Source organism: Haemaphysalis longicornis, unplaced genomic scaffold, assembly GCF_048455015.1.
Source record: "Haemaphysalis longicornis isolate Haplotype H1 unplaced genomic scaffold, Haemaphysalis longicornis Haplotype H1 scaffold_3, whole genome shotgun sequence".
Taxonomy (NCBI): Eukaryota; Metazoa; Arthropoda; class Arachnida; order Ixodida; family Ixodidae; genus Haemaphysalis; species Haemaphysalis longicornis.
This window is the reverse complement of record NW_027526335.1, coordinates 84,693,273-84,709,108: the sequence shown is the minus strand read 5'-3', so window position 1 is coordinate 84,709,108 and position 15,836 is coordinate 84,693,273. Positions and strand designations below refer to the sequence as shown.

Sequence of the window (15,836 nt, the reverse complement as noted above, 5' to 3'; positions counted from 1 at the left end):
CGTCATCTGCGGGAATGCAAAAGGACATAGACGGATGCACCTTTGGGCGGGTGTCGGTGATGCTCTCGTGGAAGAGGAAGTGTCCCCAGGTGGGCAGCGGCAGGCCGTCCTTGTGCCAGGCGGGCTGAGCGTGGGGCCCGGTCACGCAGGCAACGAAGAAGCTGTCCCCCTCGACCACGCGCGCAGCTCAGGTACGACGCGACCCGAACGCCGTGGGCAACCGGTATTGGCGGCGCCTGCAGGGGTAGCGAGGGCGCCTTGCAGATCGGACCTTCGGCCATGGCTGGTGCTTTACCTTAGGTCGAGAGCGAACGCGAGGAAAGACACGCCCAGACGACTATGATGATATGATGACGATGATGACGATTATGGTGATGATGATGCTGGTGCCCATGAAGTGTTTCAGCACGTACCCACAAGGGTGGCTTGGCCAGGGCTAAATCGTTGTTTTTGTTGTGGTTGGAGCTTGTAGGATTAATTTATTTTGCAGAAAAAAAGGGGCTTGAAATGAAAGTCCACTGTGACAAAAAAAAACGAATATCATTTTTCTACTTCTCGTATTTAGGGGTGGCTCACATCCAAAGAGGGAAATTGGCCAGGGTATGAGAACAGGCAAGTCAGGAATTCATTGATAAGAATAAGAAAAGAAAAGAAAAGAAAAGGAAAGTACAGAAAAAAACACAAATACCATTCAAAGGTACGAGGGGAGGCCTAAATGAAAGCACGTAGTCGTTTATAGGTGCTGTACGTGGGCACTGTCATCACATCGATACACTAGACTGGCAAATATGCATTTCGTGCTGTTGTACCCACAGTGCCTTGGGCGCATATAAAGGTACAGCTATCCTAACAAGCGGAGTTTTTTGGTTTTGGGCACGTCGGTGTCGTGCCTGTCAATGTTTGGTCATTCAATTATTCTTAAGAAGTCCATGCACCAAAGGAATTTAGTCTCATTGATCGTAACACCCGTTCGTCCTAGAACCCACACAACGCGCAAATATATTTGATTCGGCAGTCAGTTAGACGTTCGACATAGAACTGGAACCTGTTCTTATAACCAGAGCCACATCCAGAAGCTCTTCATCACGGATGGATGTGTAACTCGTTAATCTAAAAGTAAAGTTCCCATCCAGGTCACAGAGCAAATGCCAACAGCTGATTTATGTTCACACTTGACCATCACTAGCAGTAACAACACGGAAGGTGTGCAATGTGTTCATCCAAGCAACTGTATATTTATTAAATCTCTCTCTCTCTCTCTCTCTCTCTCTCTCTCTCTCTCTCTCTCTCTCTCTCTCTCTCTCTCTCTCTCTCTCTCTTTCTGTGTGTGTGTGTGCGTGTGCGTGCGTGTGTGTGTGTGTGTGCGTGCGTGTGCGTGTGTGTGTGTGTGCGCGTGTGTGTGTGCGTGCGTGCGTGCGTGCGTGTGCGCGTGTGCGCGTGCGTGCGTGTGCGCGTGTGCGCGTGTGCGCGTGTGCGCGTGTGCGTGTGTGTGTTGCTTACCTGCAGAAACTACTAGTTTTATCGAGGAGTTAACGCCGATTTTGGAAGGGACTGAGTTCACGAACAGAAAGAAAGCAGAGCAGCTCCACGCAAACACGTGGCACATTCTTCTCTGAGGGGGTGGCGAAATACAAATACAGGCTTCGCACATTATGCTGGGCATTTCAACCTTCTTGATCGCTTGTTTTCTCCTTAAAGTGACTAATTTTTTTTTTTTTCATTTTATGCGCTCGACAACTTTCTCAGCAAAAAGTTTGTTGCGGATTCATGAAAAAAAGATAAAGACGACCAAGCCAACTAACCGCCTACTATCATCACCATCGGAGGTAGAGGAAAAAGAGGGGAAAAACCGGTTCCCGCTCTGAATGAATTCCTTTACGCTGGAACTTACGTAATTGGTTTGAGGACCTCCGAACTTTTTTTTTTAATCTTGGATTTTACTTTCGAAAGTATTTCCAGCCTCTAGAAATTTACTATTTACGGGAGCCTGTAAATAAATAACATCTTTTTTCATACCTCTCATGTTTGGCCGATCCCCTGTTTGTGTATGTGCCATTCACCGAGCAACATCATCATCATCGGTTCGGCTCAGTCATGGACTCGCGTCCGCATCCCTTTTTATAATGTGGTGCCGTGAAACCCGAGAAGAACGGACCAGCAAACTTCGAGGCACAGCGCCTTCAAGTTAGTGCGTGGCCTCGGGTACGTCGGATCTCCTTGTTCTGGAGGCCTCACTCTTGAACGGTGCCTGCCATGGCTGCGTGCTGGGCGAATTTCGCCTGAAGGAAACCCGGAGATGAACCCCAGCCTCCGTGACCCCAGCTATCAGACACTGCCGACTCCTGTTTCGCCGCGCTTCCTGCTTCTGATGACAGGTAGGTTGGCGGCCGACTTATCAGATCACGGGTCATCGTCCGGGAGGACACAACAGAACTAGCCAACATACCTATTCGGTTTTGGAATCGTCAACATGAAATTGTTAATGATTTGTGCGCCTTAGCTGAACAAAAACAGTTTGAACTTCGAAAGCGGAAGGGACAGACTCAGAGCCTTCTCCATTTTGGCAGCTTGGTGAAGGGCTTAGAAAAAGCCGAGAAGTATGAATTCGTGATCAGTAGTAGTAAGGTTTTACTAAAGGAGCAAATCTCTACGACAAATTTGAGGTGGTGGGGAACCACGACGAAGACTGTCGTCACCTCAATGCATGTAGCGGCATACCAGGGGCGCCGCCTCCCGGAGAAAAGATGCGGCCAACTCACTACTCGCAATAAGGACTACCGTCGAAGCAATGCGTTCGTCGTATTCACTGCAGAAAGGGACGAAGCAGCCAGACCGCGGGACATAACGGGATGCCCACGTTCGACGAAGGAGCCGGCGCCGTAGCAATCCACTGAAGCGAGGACAATATCATCGGAGAATCGATTGCTCTCGGGACCAAGCCCAATAAGCCATCGCGCATAGGCAACACGAAGATTACGTCAACAGATGAACGACCTGGAAGTGGTCCTGCTTGCAACGACAGCAAGACATTCACTCGTGCTCCGCCGTTACGGAACGAGTGGATTAGCAGCAAACCTTGGAACATGCGAATTCAAGCACGTTAAAGTGAAAATTCCGTTCGAGCACAAGCAAAAAGAAAAGTGAGATACACGGCGAAGATGCAGACGGAAGTGGGAAAAACTCAGCCAGTACGCAGAAAGGAACATCGAAGACGAATACAAAGGGTAAAAGGGACCACAAACCAGAAGATTCAGTGTACATCCCGAGTAAGAATCATCTATGCTCGAACGAGGACCAACTTAATAATGCGTCATTCATGAGACAATCTGACTCGAGAGAAACAGCCTGCCAGGTAGCAAGAAGACAGCATCGCGCCTGGAAACACCGATGGGTGACCTCTCATCTCCACTGCAATGATATCGGACTAATATACGGCAAACCCACACTAACGTGTTCTACACTTTCCCGCCACTAGTGTCACCGTCGAGGTGGGAGTATGTTGCGGATTCGTGAAAAAAGAGGAAGACGACCGGGGATGCTAACCGCCTACTATCGTCACCATCGGAGGTAAAGGAAAAATTGACCGCGTATCTGCTCCTTTCGTTGCAAGACGATCGTCGACTGGCGCCCCTGGCCTCCCTCCTCTTCCCTGCTCACCTCTCATGCTGTTCCTCTCTCGTCTCGTTCCTTCCAACATAACACGCTAGAGGTTTGCTCAAGTCAGTTTAAATTTACCGCGTTCCACTGCTCCAGGTCGCCTGCCTCGATGCCAACGCTGCCGTACGGCGGAGACGCCCTTGAATCGAGGCACCCGACTGCAACGTTTATAGAACCACGCTGCCCTACTCCACGAGCGTTCCAAGCGGAACGTGGAAGCTAACTAGTGGAACCTTTTGCTGCTGTCGCCGTATGATTTTAAATGCAGAGCATTTAAGTAACTCACGATGTCACCCGCGTTGGCGTCCGTAGTCCGCACGCTCACTGCGCATGCGCGTCGAGTCGAGGCGAAAGCGAACACTCTCTCGCGAGGGGCATTGGATTGGATTCGAACACTCTCTCGCGAGGGCATTAGATTGGATTCGATTGGATTGGCTTGGATTGGATTGGCTTGGCTTGGATTGGATTTGGATTGGATTGGATTGGATCAAAGTGGATTGTGTTGGATTGTGTTGCGTCATAGCCGCAGCACATTGCGTCATAGCCGCGGCAGACGCGCTGGGGCCGGCGCATGTGCAGTACTCTCTCTTCCGCGGTTTCCTCTCCTTCGGGCGCGCTGCGCATATAACCGGTGTGCCGTTCTCCGGCGAAGCAACATCCGCGCTTGGCTCAAACACCTAGGGTCCTCGCCGCTTTACAAGTACGCCAACGTCGTCGACTGGGACCGGCTTACGCAGTCCCTTCAACGTATATAAGCGGCGGAGCGCGCGTTCGGAATTCAGTCAAGGGCGTCTTTGCTTGGCTTTCGCTTGACGTGATGCTTTGCTTGCCTCGAGTAGATGCGACGCATTTACTCGAGTTCCCCCCGTGGGAAGATGCGGGCGGCCTTTTTTTTAATGCCGCTAGGTAGTGCGGGCAACAGCAAGCGATGGGTATCTGCAGTTGATGTAGCAGTTTATTTGTTATCGCAAAATCCAAGCATCCGTAAATTTAATAAAGAAACACTGCACATATCACTGATGTATTGATTTTCGGCCTTATATTTGCGTAATTTCTTGTTCTTGTTCGACAATGTTGACAAGCATGAACATTACGCAGCATCTGTTTAACTTTGGCCGGCTGGCTGAATCGAGTGACAGACAGACAGGCCAAAATTTTCCCGTTCAACTAGCCCAAGAAAGACTATAGTGTTTAAAAGATGGGAAAAAAGGGCCCATCTCCCCGCGAGGGGGACTCGAGGAAATGCGTCGCATAGGGGGTGGGTGTATAGGCCTTATGCAAAAGTGCTGCCCTCTGTCGCAGCCGAATCGAACCCTCGCTTCGACGCCATGTTCAAGGATAGCGCCGGTCGGGAATACGTGTGCGACAAGGTGCTGCGCGTGCGTGTTGCCGCTTCTTGGTGACCCGCTTCACGTCTCGTGCTGTGTTGTCGCACATAATGACTGATGAATGGTGTGTGGACTTGTCTGCGTTGCCCCGGTTCCCGTCCGGCTTCGCGGAGACATATTACGCGTCCAAAACGCAATCGCAACGGCATCAGGAGCGCAGTTACAAGTTCGCCACCGAATCGTACGTTTGCCTGCCGACGATGAAGACGAAACGGTGCGCCGGGTAAGTACTCTTGGTTTATTGTTATTTGTATGTGCTTTTGAGTTTGCGCAGAAGTTCTTTAATGGTGCCTAGAATGAATTACATTCTAAAGCTTACCGAGCCATCACTGGTGCCGCACGCAAATCGAAGTTTTGAAAAATCAGTCGCTCCGGCAGCCGCAACACGCGTGTTCCGTTTCACTTCTTGTGCGTTTCTTATTTTATGCAATAAATATTTGGCTCACGGCTCTTGTTTGTTCAAGTAGCGCTGGGGTATCGTGTTTTGCAACAAACAGTGCGGTAAATCGTCCTTATGAAAGCGAAAAAACATTGACGAATGCTCGCTCTTCCGCGATTCAACTTTGCGCTTGTTTTTGTAAGAGCAATCCTGGGTCGCTCGCAAAAAAAAAATCCCGTTTTTAAGAAATCAAATAGCACTGCAATGCTGCAGCCCGGTGCAGAGTAAATTTTCGATTGATGGAAGCGTTTTGAATGAAAAATAAATACTAAGGAATTCTTGCCACGATAATGAATGTGCAGATTACAAACGATCGAACACAGTTGGTGATTAATTTTTATAGGACTAACGCTATGGACTGCGGGTTGCGCTTTCTGTCGGGTGAAAGCACACCTGAACGCATCATGCGCAAGCGCATTGTTTGTGCGAGGGTCATTAAAAAGGCTGTCATATTTTCGTCACCTTTGCTTGTGGCGCTCGTTTCATTTATTTTGTCTGTGTGAAGACTCTGTTAATTTATTTTACCCAAGCTTGTTAACGTGTATACTACTTATGGAGTGTGTAAGGACTCTCTTGTTATGCAGAGCAGGTACTGTAGTCTCTAACATGGTCAAAGACCATGGTGCTCTAGTTGCACACTACGTAAATCATCTTGGATTATTTTTATAATCGTCATAAATGCTTCAACTACCAGCCGTCCTGTTTATTCCCAAGGGTCTGCATTAAAGGCCACGTCACACCGTATTCAAATTTAGGTCTAAATGACGGCTTTCTCCCCTTCTCTTATTTGTAAGCACTAGTCTAGTTCTTGAACAGGTAATGTTTCTGTGCCTGTATTGAATTTCACGAATCTGTTGTTTGGTTTCAGTGTCGCTGGTCCTGCTGTTGCTGTGCGTTGTGCCTGCTACCGGAGCCGGAAAAAGAATGCAGACCCGTACACTGTCAACCTAACCTTCACGATGGCCTGCGAAGTGGAGCTAGCTAAGTGCAGTTGTCCGGCTGGGGCATCAGGTTATTGTAACCACCTGATGGCAGTCTTAAAGACAGTTGTGGCTCTGCAAGAGTTGGGCTACAAGGAGCCACCCGATGAGCTTGCTCCAACAGAACTACCTCAACAGTGGCGACGTCCTCGAAAAAGGATGGCACCAGAAGCCGTGATGAACGTAAACTGGCGGAGAGTGGGTGAAGGTTGCTTATTGACCCCTCTACAGTCTACAGCTCGGGAATTCATGGTTCCAGCACTCACAGAGGAGCAACAGCGTGTAGCAACCATAAAGCTTGCCGAGGGCCTGGAAGAAACAAACAGTTGTTGGGCGGACATACTAGCGGAAGCAGCATCTGCAAGCTTTGTCGATACGCAGTGTGGGCGAGCATTTGATGGGTCGGCAAAAGCCGTCCAGATGCCATTGTTGCCATCCGGGTTTCAATGCTTGGTGCCGTGGGAGCAACCTGTGCAAGCGGTGCGATGTGAACTTGTGCCATCATATGTGTTTCTGCCCAACGAGCCGAGCTGGTGCCCCGTGGAAGCATCGCACATGAATGAGGTCCTGCAGGTATGAAGCACACATATGCAGGGTACAAAATCCGTACCTAAAATACTGACAGCATGCATGTTGTACACTCGAACTTTGATTTTAGAGCATTTAATTTTTGTCGTTATCTATCAAGGATCTGAAGCTCTCCTCTGAGGATGCGAGCATGCTGGAGATGAACACCAGGCAACAAGCCAGGAGTCCCACATGGCAGGCTGCTCGGGCCAACCGGCTGACAGCGTCGAGGTTTAGCTCGGTCTTGTCAAGGAAACAGCCATGGACAGAGCGGGGCATTGCCAACATCATGAGGCCAACTAGTTTCTCGAACCACATTGTAAGGTGAGACTATGAAATGTGTGCATTTTCTCATAGTTTTCCTTTCTGCCCTCCTTACAAAAAGTAGTTTATTTGCACTGGGATTCTATGTTCTGACAACAATAATAATTTGAATGTGCGTGCTTTTCTTGTGTATTTCAAAGCACAGATTCTGGAACGCTAAATGTCGTGATGCTAGCAAAAGCTATGACAATTTCAAAAAGGCGACACACATTCGCCCATTAGTTTAGTTTTGCAGCAGCATATTAAAAAGCATGTAAACCAACTAAACGATGCGGCATAACAACTTGCTTGATGAAGTGAAAGGTTCTCTTTGTGCGATAACATGCTGCAAAAGTGGGCTGTGTTATCTTTTTCATTTACAATGTATTTGTAGCAGATTATGTACACTTAGTGTGGCAAGAAACTGGGTTTGGTGTTACACTGAGAACTGGTTAGGCACTTGGAATTTTTATATTGCAAGACGAAAGCCCCAAAGTTTATGTTACTAGACGACGAAAAAAAAAACGTCGGATGTACATTTTGTCACTGGTTCAAACAACTAGTGTGAATGTGTGTTCTAAATGTATGCAGGTATGGAACCACGAGTGAGCCGAAGGCGGTTCAACGCTACATGGCTCTCATGGAGCATCTCGGTCGTCCTGTCACTGTGCACACATGTGGGCTCATGGTGAGGCCCAGCTGTCCATGGCTAGGCGCGACTCCCGACCGGGTAGTACATGACCCCCAAGAGAACCCTCCCTTCGGCCTAGTTGAGGTTAAGTGCCCCTGGACCAAGAAAGCTTCAACACTGCAGGACGCGCTGTCCTCCAAAGACTTCTGTGTGGAACTTTTGAACAGCACCCCACATCTTAAGGTGTCCAGCGAGTACTATGCTCAAGTTATGGGGCAAATGTTTTGTGCAGGGCTGCTGTGGACACATTTTGTAGTGTACGCAGAAGCATGGATTATTGTGTGCAAAGTGACGTTTTGTCAAAACACCTGGGATGCCATGAAGGCCAAACTTGACAGCTTTTATTTCACTCATGCTGTCCCGTATCTTTCTTCACTGTCGGTATAGTTGTGTGTGTGTGTGTTGACGATAACAGGTTCATTCTTCAGCTCATCACAGATTCGTTGTTTTTTCATTAATGTGTGGTCAAATGAATTGTAATGCAAGTGTGTATAAGCTTACCCAACCTATACTCGTTTGCATTCCGTTGAAGGTAGCATTTGGTGCTGCTTGATTAAAGGGGCACTAAATACCTGTAAACAATTTGTAATCATATTGTTACAGTAGTCCAGGCGACTAGCTTGCGTTCAGTTTTTTTTAACCGTCCTTGTAATTTTCCTGACCCCAGCTGTGATGGCACTAGCAAGTCTGCATTGAATGGACCAAGTACATGTTTATCCAATCATAGAGTTATGCAGTAACGAATGCTTCATTTAAGCACGATATATGCAAACGTTCAAGATAGCAAAACAGATTTCAGGCCAGCACGTCATGACGGTACTGTGCAAGTTGGTTTTCAAGGATGCCTGCATAAGTCCTGCAGTCCTTAGAAGTAAACAAAGCTGCTAAAAACTAGGATTTAGGACTAGATAGGATAGACCTTGACAGAATCTTCTCTGGTGCAATAACGAAACTGTTGAAGCAAATAATGAGAACACATTGTTGTCATCACATTAACATTGTTGTCATCATTGCTTGCTTATTTTTCAAAGGATTACACCACTTTGTAAGCAAAAATGTCGAACTGAGCAAATAAAAGAAACAAACAGCTTTTCTGCTGAAAAACTAAATTGTTTCTGTTGTTTCACAGCACGATTCTAAGCCGGTGTTCCTGCCTGGATGTGACACCACCCCTCCTCCTGGTTGCTCTTGCACTAGTGGGGTCAGTTCGTTTCTGTCGGCGCCGTGGTCGAAAAAGGGAAGGATGCTTCAGGACGTTGCAAGCACACTACGACGGCTTCATCAGTGGTGTCTGGTAGTTCGTCAAAAGTGCACAAACCGTCCATATCTGGTTTGCGAGGGGTGCGATGGTGATGGGAATCCGACGGTCAAAAATGTGGAAGCTTTTGATTCTCTGAATCCGCCTTTCTACATGTATTCGCAGGGATGCAATCTCTTCCGTCTTTGCAACGTCGTCTTCAGAAAACTGTCCATTCCTCAGGAAGGGTGGCATGTTGAGGTGCACGCCAATCGGCTCCAAAAGATCCTTAATGGTGAAACCTTTGTCCGCCATTACGACATCCCCCTTGTCGAAAGGCCGAGAGAGAAGCCCGCTGCATTTCACCAGCTCCCTGTCTGAGACGCAGCCCGTGAAAAGTCCAGACACGAATGTAAGGGTTCCATCTGGTGACACGCCAACAAGGCCTTTGAAGGTGTTGGCTGACTTGTAATTCGAATACGTCTCTGATTGCAAGACAAAGGAGCTTGGTACCTCGCACTTGATTTCAGTCGCATCGATGATGACTCTCGTGTGGGAGTGTTTTTCCATGAACTCCTTGGGCATGTGTTTGTCCACTACATGCCGTGAAGGCCACATTGGAAGGTCCCCCAAACGGTGGAACATTAGGTTGACCCATTCATTAAAGATCCTGCTCACGGTGCTCTGATGAACATTGAACCGATGCCCAAGATCCTTTTGAAACAGCCCTAGTCTCAGGCATACCAGAACCAGAAAAAGCTGGTTTTCCGCACTCAAAACAGTGGGGCGACCGGCCTCTCTTCTAGAACTGCCTCCGTCATCTGTGCTCACATCGTGCGGCTTCAGATATTGAAGCAGTTTTTTGAATTTGCCATAGCAAGGCAACCCAGTGTAAAACTGGAAATCTTCGTCGCTGTCTTTGTATTTTTCGACGGAGAATTCTGCTGACGCATTTTCCAGGTACGCGCACCTTTTTTGTAGCAAAGAAACCCTTGCCTCCAGCCTGGTATTTCTTTCATGCGCTTGTTGCAGTTCTAGGCGAAGGCGGAGAATTTCAGTATCTTTCTCTGACTCGGCAGGGGATCTACTTTCAGCACTAGCAGCTGGTGACAGGCTCATTGAAGTGTCTTCTTCAGCATCCAAGGTCTGTGGTGGTGGTCGTGTCTCCACCTCGGAAACAGCAGTGCGACTCCTCTTCGGATCTACTGGGATGGTCCGGGGTTTTGGGGGCTTCCTAGTCTTTTTTGGCTTCCTGAATGTGAAGACCGAAGGTACAGCTCCTTCACGCAGTATACTTCGACCACTTGCTATGTTCTTCAAGAAATCATCCTGAGTAAAGTGCTGCGAACAAACTCTGGCAGTCCTGACATTGAATGGGGGGTCCCTTTTCATGGCAATCAGCCATGCCTTGCGAGCTTCTTCACCATCAGGAATGCAGTGGAATGACACCTGCAAAAATGAAATGATGTGATGATTGCCATGGAGGGAAAAAACAACCTCTTTAGCTTGTTTTCCGTACTGAAAGTGTGTGCTAGCTTGTAATCGCAAGTACGATACGATAGGTTCACCTAAGGAAGTTAGCAAAGAAATACTTAATAAAATGAGAGGGTACAACGGTGGTACACCCCAGAAAACAATGTCTACGAAACAGCTACCCCCTCCTCCCCTTCGTTCTACCTCCTCAATTATGCACTGAAAATGCTCAATAATCATTTATTGCGCTCATTGCAGAACTAAGGCATACAATAAATGTACCTAAACTGCGTCTTTTTCCGTGTATCTTTTTTCGTTAGAAGGGCATCTTTTTTTGCGCAGCTTTTTTTTTTTTTTTTGCGTGTGCTTTTGGCCAGATAATCGTCATTCATGGCAAGAAAAATCGCGGATCAAGCGATGGTTCGTGTTCGGCACGGAGTTCGTTCACGCGACCACTCGAACTCATTTTGCCCGCGATGTAACATCGCGTGCAAACTGCTCTTCGTTGTGAGAATGTAAAAAACGGAATCTTTCAAACAGTACATAAAGTACGTCCGGACATGAACTGTAGCAGCGACGTTCGCCTTGAACTCGCAAAGCATGTAAACACAGCGGTTGCACCCTCTATGTTCAAGCCAGTTGACACTCCTGCCTTCCGAGGGATCAAATAATTTCAAACACCGGACCAGCAAGCACGAACGCTAATTTATCAGTATTACACGCACGAGCGCTGGCCGTTCCATTCAGCACTCGCTGTAATTCTTTTTATAGCTTCGATCGCGTTCGCGCCGATCACCGAAGTAGTTGTCCGCAATCGCCGCTGCATTAGCGCGAGGTCGCGTTCGCGCCGATCACCGAAGTAGTATCGTCCGCAATCGCCGCTGTGTTAGCGCGAGGTAATTCTGGCATATTGAGACAAGCAGGAAGTTCTTTGGTAACCCCTTTCATATCACACGGACATAATTTGTTGTTGTCATTTTTACATGAACGAATTTTACACGGATACGATTCGCTGCGCGCGCGACACGCACGGCACGCACACACGCGCGCGCGACACGCAATAAACATTAATACTTTGACTTCTAGCATTCTTACCTTTGCCCCTTGAGCATCCTTGTTCCCACTTTGTGTGCAACATGGCACACAACAGTATGTCGGCATCCTGGACGACAGGAAACGATCGATCGCCGGGAACTCGCTGCAGTTCAATGCTCCGCTTACCAGTTGAACCCTTGAACATGGCGGTCGCGCTCGCGGTGGCCGCGAGAGGGCAGCAGATTTTGCATAAGGCCTATTGCGTTAACGTTTAGTGTTTGGGGAGTTGGTGATAGTGAATGCGTTGTATCAGCAGCTTCTTGACGTAGTTTGAATGAGTCAAGGATATAAGGAGCGTTCGTAGCCTTTCATTCTGTGTCGGTTTTGTGGCGCAGTGGGAAGAGCACCATGTACCTCGCGTTCCGCCCACAGGTAGTGAATGCGTTGTATCAGCAGCTTCTTGACGTAGTTTGAATGAGTCAAGGATATAAGGCGCGTTCGTAGCCTTCCATTCTGTGTCGGCTGTGTGGCGCAGTGGGTAGAGCACCATGTACCTTGCGTTCCGCCCGCAGGGTCGTGGGATCGAAACCAGGCGCCGGTAAGTATTTTTTTATATAGTGTAGGGGCAGGGGTGCCGACCTTTTGTTGAGAGCGAGGAGGGTAGCGTGATGCGGGAGAGGAGGAGTGGGGGAGAGGGCGCACCTGCGCGCTGAGCTGTTGCGGACGCACGGCGGACGCTACATGTGAGTTAAAGAAATGCTCTGCATTTAAAACTCGATTGATCTCAGCCATGGGCTCGCGTCCGCGTCCCGTTCTATAACAGGGAAACAGTGTGCTAGAAGTAAGGTAAGTCCCGCGGTTCAGCTTCACCACAATACACTTGAGGAACCAATTCATGCTGCCTGGCCGACCGAACTTTTGAGACGAAGTTATGCTCGGCATCGCATTCTCCGAATTTTCCTTGTTAGCTGAGTGGATTGGTCGATAAAGTGCGTTGCAAGTAAACGTGTGTGACAGGATTGTATATTTGTAACGGTATTCCTGAAAACAAACTCGTTTATCAACACCAGACGACCGCGCTGCTTAATGGAAGCAATAAACATCCTGTGACACACGCAGCGCGCTTCGAGAAACCTGCAGTTTCGTAATAAGGTGCGACACTGCGTCCAGAAAACTTCAAAAGAAGACTCACCCGTTTTAGTTTTTTTTTTCGTTGTGCCCGCTAAGGCGTACGCGTAGGTCCGCTTTCCTACAATGCTTCTGAACGACCAATCAAGAGGATCACGCGTGCAAATTCTGAGAATTAAGATCATATTTTAGTGAATTGTGCGGTTGGACATCGTGCAATGCGAAGCGCCAAAACCGCCTCGCCCTATATGTCCTCGCGCATATCCCATTTTTTCTTCAAATCACACGCCGCCACTCCTCACACGCCCAATTTGCACATTCAATTGCACCGCTCACTCGTAATGTTTAAGAACGGCTGAAACGGTCCTCCCCAAAAGACGGCATTCATGCCCAACCGAAACCTCGGGTAACGCCTTCGGCATTGTGCAGCCGTGCTGCTCAAACTGGCTCAAATACCTCTTTATAAGAAGCTTCACCCATTGAGCACAGCTGGCTGTTGCCACGAACTAATTTCGGCGCCGATGCGCTAAAGAGGAGTATTCGACATCCGGCCAGGAGGAGAGCACATTTACTGAGTGCAGCCCGTGAGGCTGCGTCCTCTATGCTGGCGTGGCCAGAGCCTCAGGCGGCGCCTGTTGCTCGGGGGGGACCACCTGGGCTTCTCCCACGGACTGTTTGCTTCCTTGCTCGCTTGGTTCCCGGCCGGCGTCCGCGGCCTGAGAGCCTGCTGTGCCAGCCTCTGCGGCTGCGGCTGCGGGTGCCGGGTTCGCCTGTTGGAGCGCCCTCTTCTCCGCCCTGTAGATGATTAGACAGAGTACGACCACCTCGGCGCAGATTCCGATGAAGGGAAACAGTGCGGCGTACTTGCCCTTGACCGTCAATTGGATCTCGACGGTGACGTGCTCCTTGGGGCTCGTCACCTCGCACGAGTACTTTCCCTCGTCCCCCGTCTCGAGCGGATGGAAACGGAGCTTAGCGTCGGGGATACCGTCGAACTCCTCGAGGGTCACGCGGTCGCTGACCGCTAACGCGTCGCCATTCTTGGTCCAGACCAGGGACGTCGGCTTTGGTACTCCCAAGATAGCGAGCACAATCTGAGCGTCCTTTCCCTCGACACAAGCCGACGGCGCAGTCGAGTGGTGGGGGCTCACCTCTGCGGATAACTTGAAGCCGACCGTTATGGTCGCCTCCTCGGGAGTTCCGGCCGCCGGCGCCGTCTTGCACGTGTAGTCGCCGACGTCTTCGGGTGTCCCTTTCTCGATGGTCAAGGTGGACGTGCCGTTGGCCAGCTTGTCGATATGTTCGGTGATGTCCTTGCCATCCTTGGACCACTGTATGGGGTCATTCGGGGACCCCGCCGTGCAGGCCAACACGAACGGCTCACTCGGGTCGATGGCCTTGCCTCCGCCCGGGGGATCCTCGTTCGTCGTGATTGCCATAATGCTGGCCAACAGATTGGTGGACACCTGGGACGCGAATTGGTCCGCGCAGTGCATGTGGGCGGCCCTGCACGTGTACCTGCGCACGTGCATGCCAATGAACTCTAAGAGCCGAGATAAAATTATCGCTGTCCTCGGTGAAGTTTTAATTTCAACTTGAGTCCCGGGCCTTGAAGAGGCCACATAGGTTTGGGTGGATTGAACCAAGGATAGAATTGATCGAGTTAAAAATACTCAGCGTTCGAACTTGACCTGTCCCGACTTCCATATTTGGTGGCTTGAATGGCGGTGCCGTGGAATTAACGGAAACCGTACTCGAATGAACCTTTAAATCGTGGATTAACGCGTGGTAGCAGCACCTTCACTATGAGACGTAGCCTTGGTAAAGGGCTACAGCCAAGTTTTGTCTATCGCCTCCATCAGAAATTCAGCACCCACAGTGAGAACGGAGCCGGTGATTTCTTTTGTAGGTTAGCGTAACGACTTAGCGTCTGCGATCGCAAAGTGTACAAGTAACGACGGTTACCGTTTTCCCTGTCTATAAACCACTGCCTTGTGTACAGTCTTACGGCACATAGATAAAACACTAAATGAACACCTTTTTTTTTCTTTTGACAATAACTGTAGCAGTATCTATAGTAAAACACCGCTGCGTTTGCAGCTTAGCGTGAAAATTTATATTCCTAAAGGTATGTGTTATGGGGGAAGTGAATTATCAAGCACAGCAGTTTCCAGTTGGTAATAGCAAGCGAATATTGCACCTAGCACTCACTCACGGTGCGCAATCTCTTCACTCAGCACAGAATAGAGAACATACAAATGGAGGTGACGATAGAGCTGAAAATACGGCTACGTATTCACGACAAACAGTGGTTTTTCAGTCAAGTGCATAGTTTTTTCGCGCAGCCGCAATCGAGTGTTGTTGAAGTGCATATCCGGGGAGTAGTGCACAAAGTGTGCCGCCACGTGGACGAACCTGTTGCGGTCCTGAAGGTTCACCCGGTGGATGGTTAGCTTGGCGTTCTCGACGCCGTTCTTGCCCGAAGTCAGGGTGATCCGCTCCGTAGGCGTCAGTGGTGTGTCTCCCAGAAACCACGAGACGCGTGGCAAGGGCCGCGTATCGATGTTGCACGAGATGGTGACGGTCCCATTCACCTTCGGGCAAGGGAAATGGAAGTTACGTGTTAGTGGCAGCACCATGCGGTGTCACTTGATTGATTGATTGTAGGGTTTAACGCGCCGACGCAACGCAGGCGATGAGGCACGCCGTAGTGGAGGGCTCCGGATTAATTTCGACCACCTGGGGATCTTTAACGTGCGCCGAAATCTCGTGCACACGGGCGTTTTTGCTTTTCGCCTCCACCAGAAAAGCGGCCGCCGCGGCCGGGAATCGGTGTCACTTCCCCTGGTGCGCCATATACACTATTGCACACCCGAGGCAAAGTTTCGGGCGAGATCCACGTGCGGGTGACTTTTACACTACCACCATCAGTGGTTTT

At 49.4% G+C, this 15,836-nt stretch overlaps 3 protein-coding genes across 3 annotated transcripts in view; 1 reads left to right on the top strand and 2 right to left on the bottom strand.

Annotated features, from left to right (window-relative positions):
* The window catches only part of LOC144175302 (protein sax-3-like), a 28,518-nt gene that overhangs the window by 2,347 nt on the left and 10,335 nt on the right, over nt 1-15,836 (bottom strand). Inside the window, exons 4-6 of the mRNA XM_077704385.1 lie at nt 15,314-15,492; nt 14,050-14,416; nt 41-236 (exon numbers count right to left, since the gene is read on the bottom strand). Coding sequence (XP_077560511.1) covers nt 41-236; nt 14,050-14,416; nt 15,314-15,492 — 742 coding nt within the window. The remainder of the gene's footprint in view (nt 1-40; nt 237-14,049; nt 14,417-15,313; nt 15,493-15,836) is intronic.
* LOC144173311 (uncharacterized) lies at nt 5,027-8,818 on the top strand. The gene is made up of 4 exons (XM_077701794.1): nt 5,027-5,268; nt 6,353-7,037; nt 7,153-7,355; nt 7,926-8,818. The coding sequence occupies exons 1-4, from the start codon at nt 5,096-5,098 to the stop codon at nt 8,410-8,412; spliced, it is 1,548 nt and encodes a 515-aa protein (XP_077557920.1). The 5' UTR covers nt 5,027-5,095; the 3' UTR covers nt 8,413-8,818.
* Nucleotides 9,219-10,676, bottom strand: LOC144173312 (uncharacterized). The gene has a single exon (XM_077701795.1). It carries the CDS (start codon nt 10,652-10,654, stop codon nt 9,293-9,295), a length of 1,362 nt encoding a protein of 453 aa, XP_077557921.1. The 5' UTR covers nt 10,655-10,676; the 3' UTR covers nt 9,219-9,292.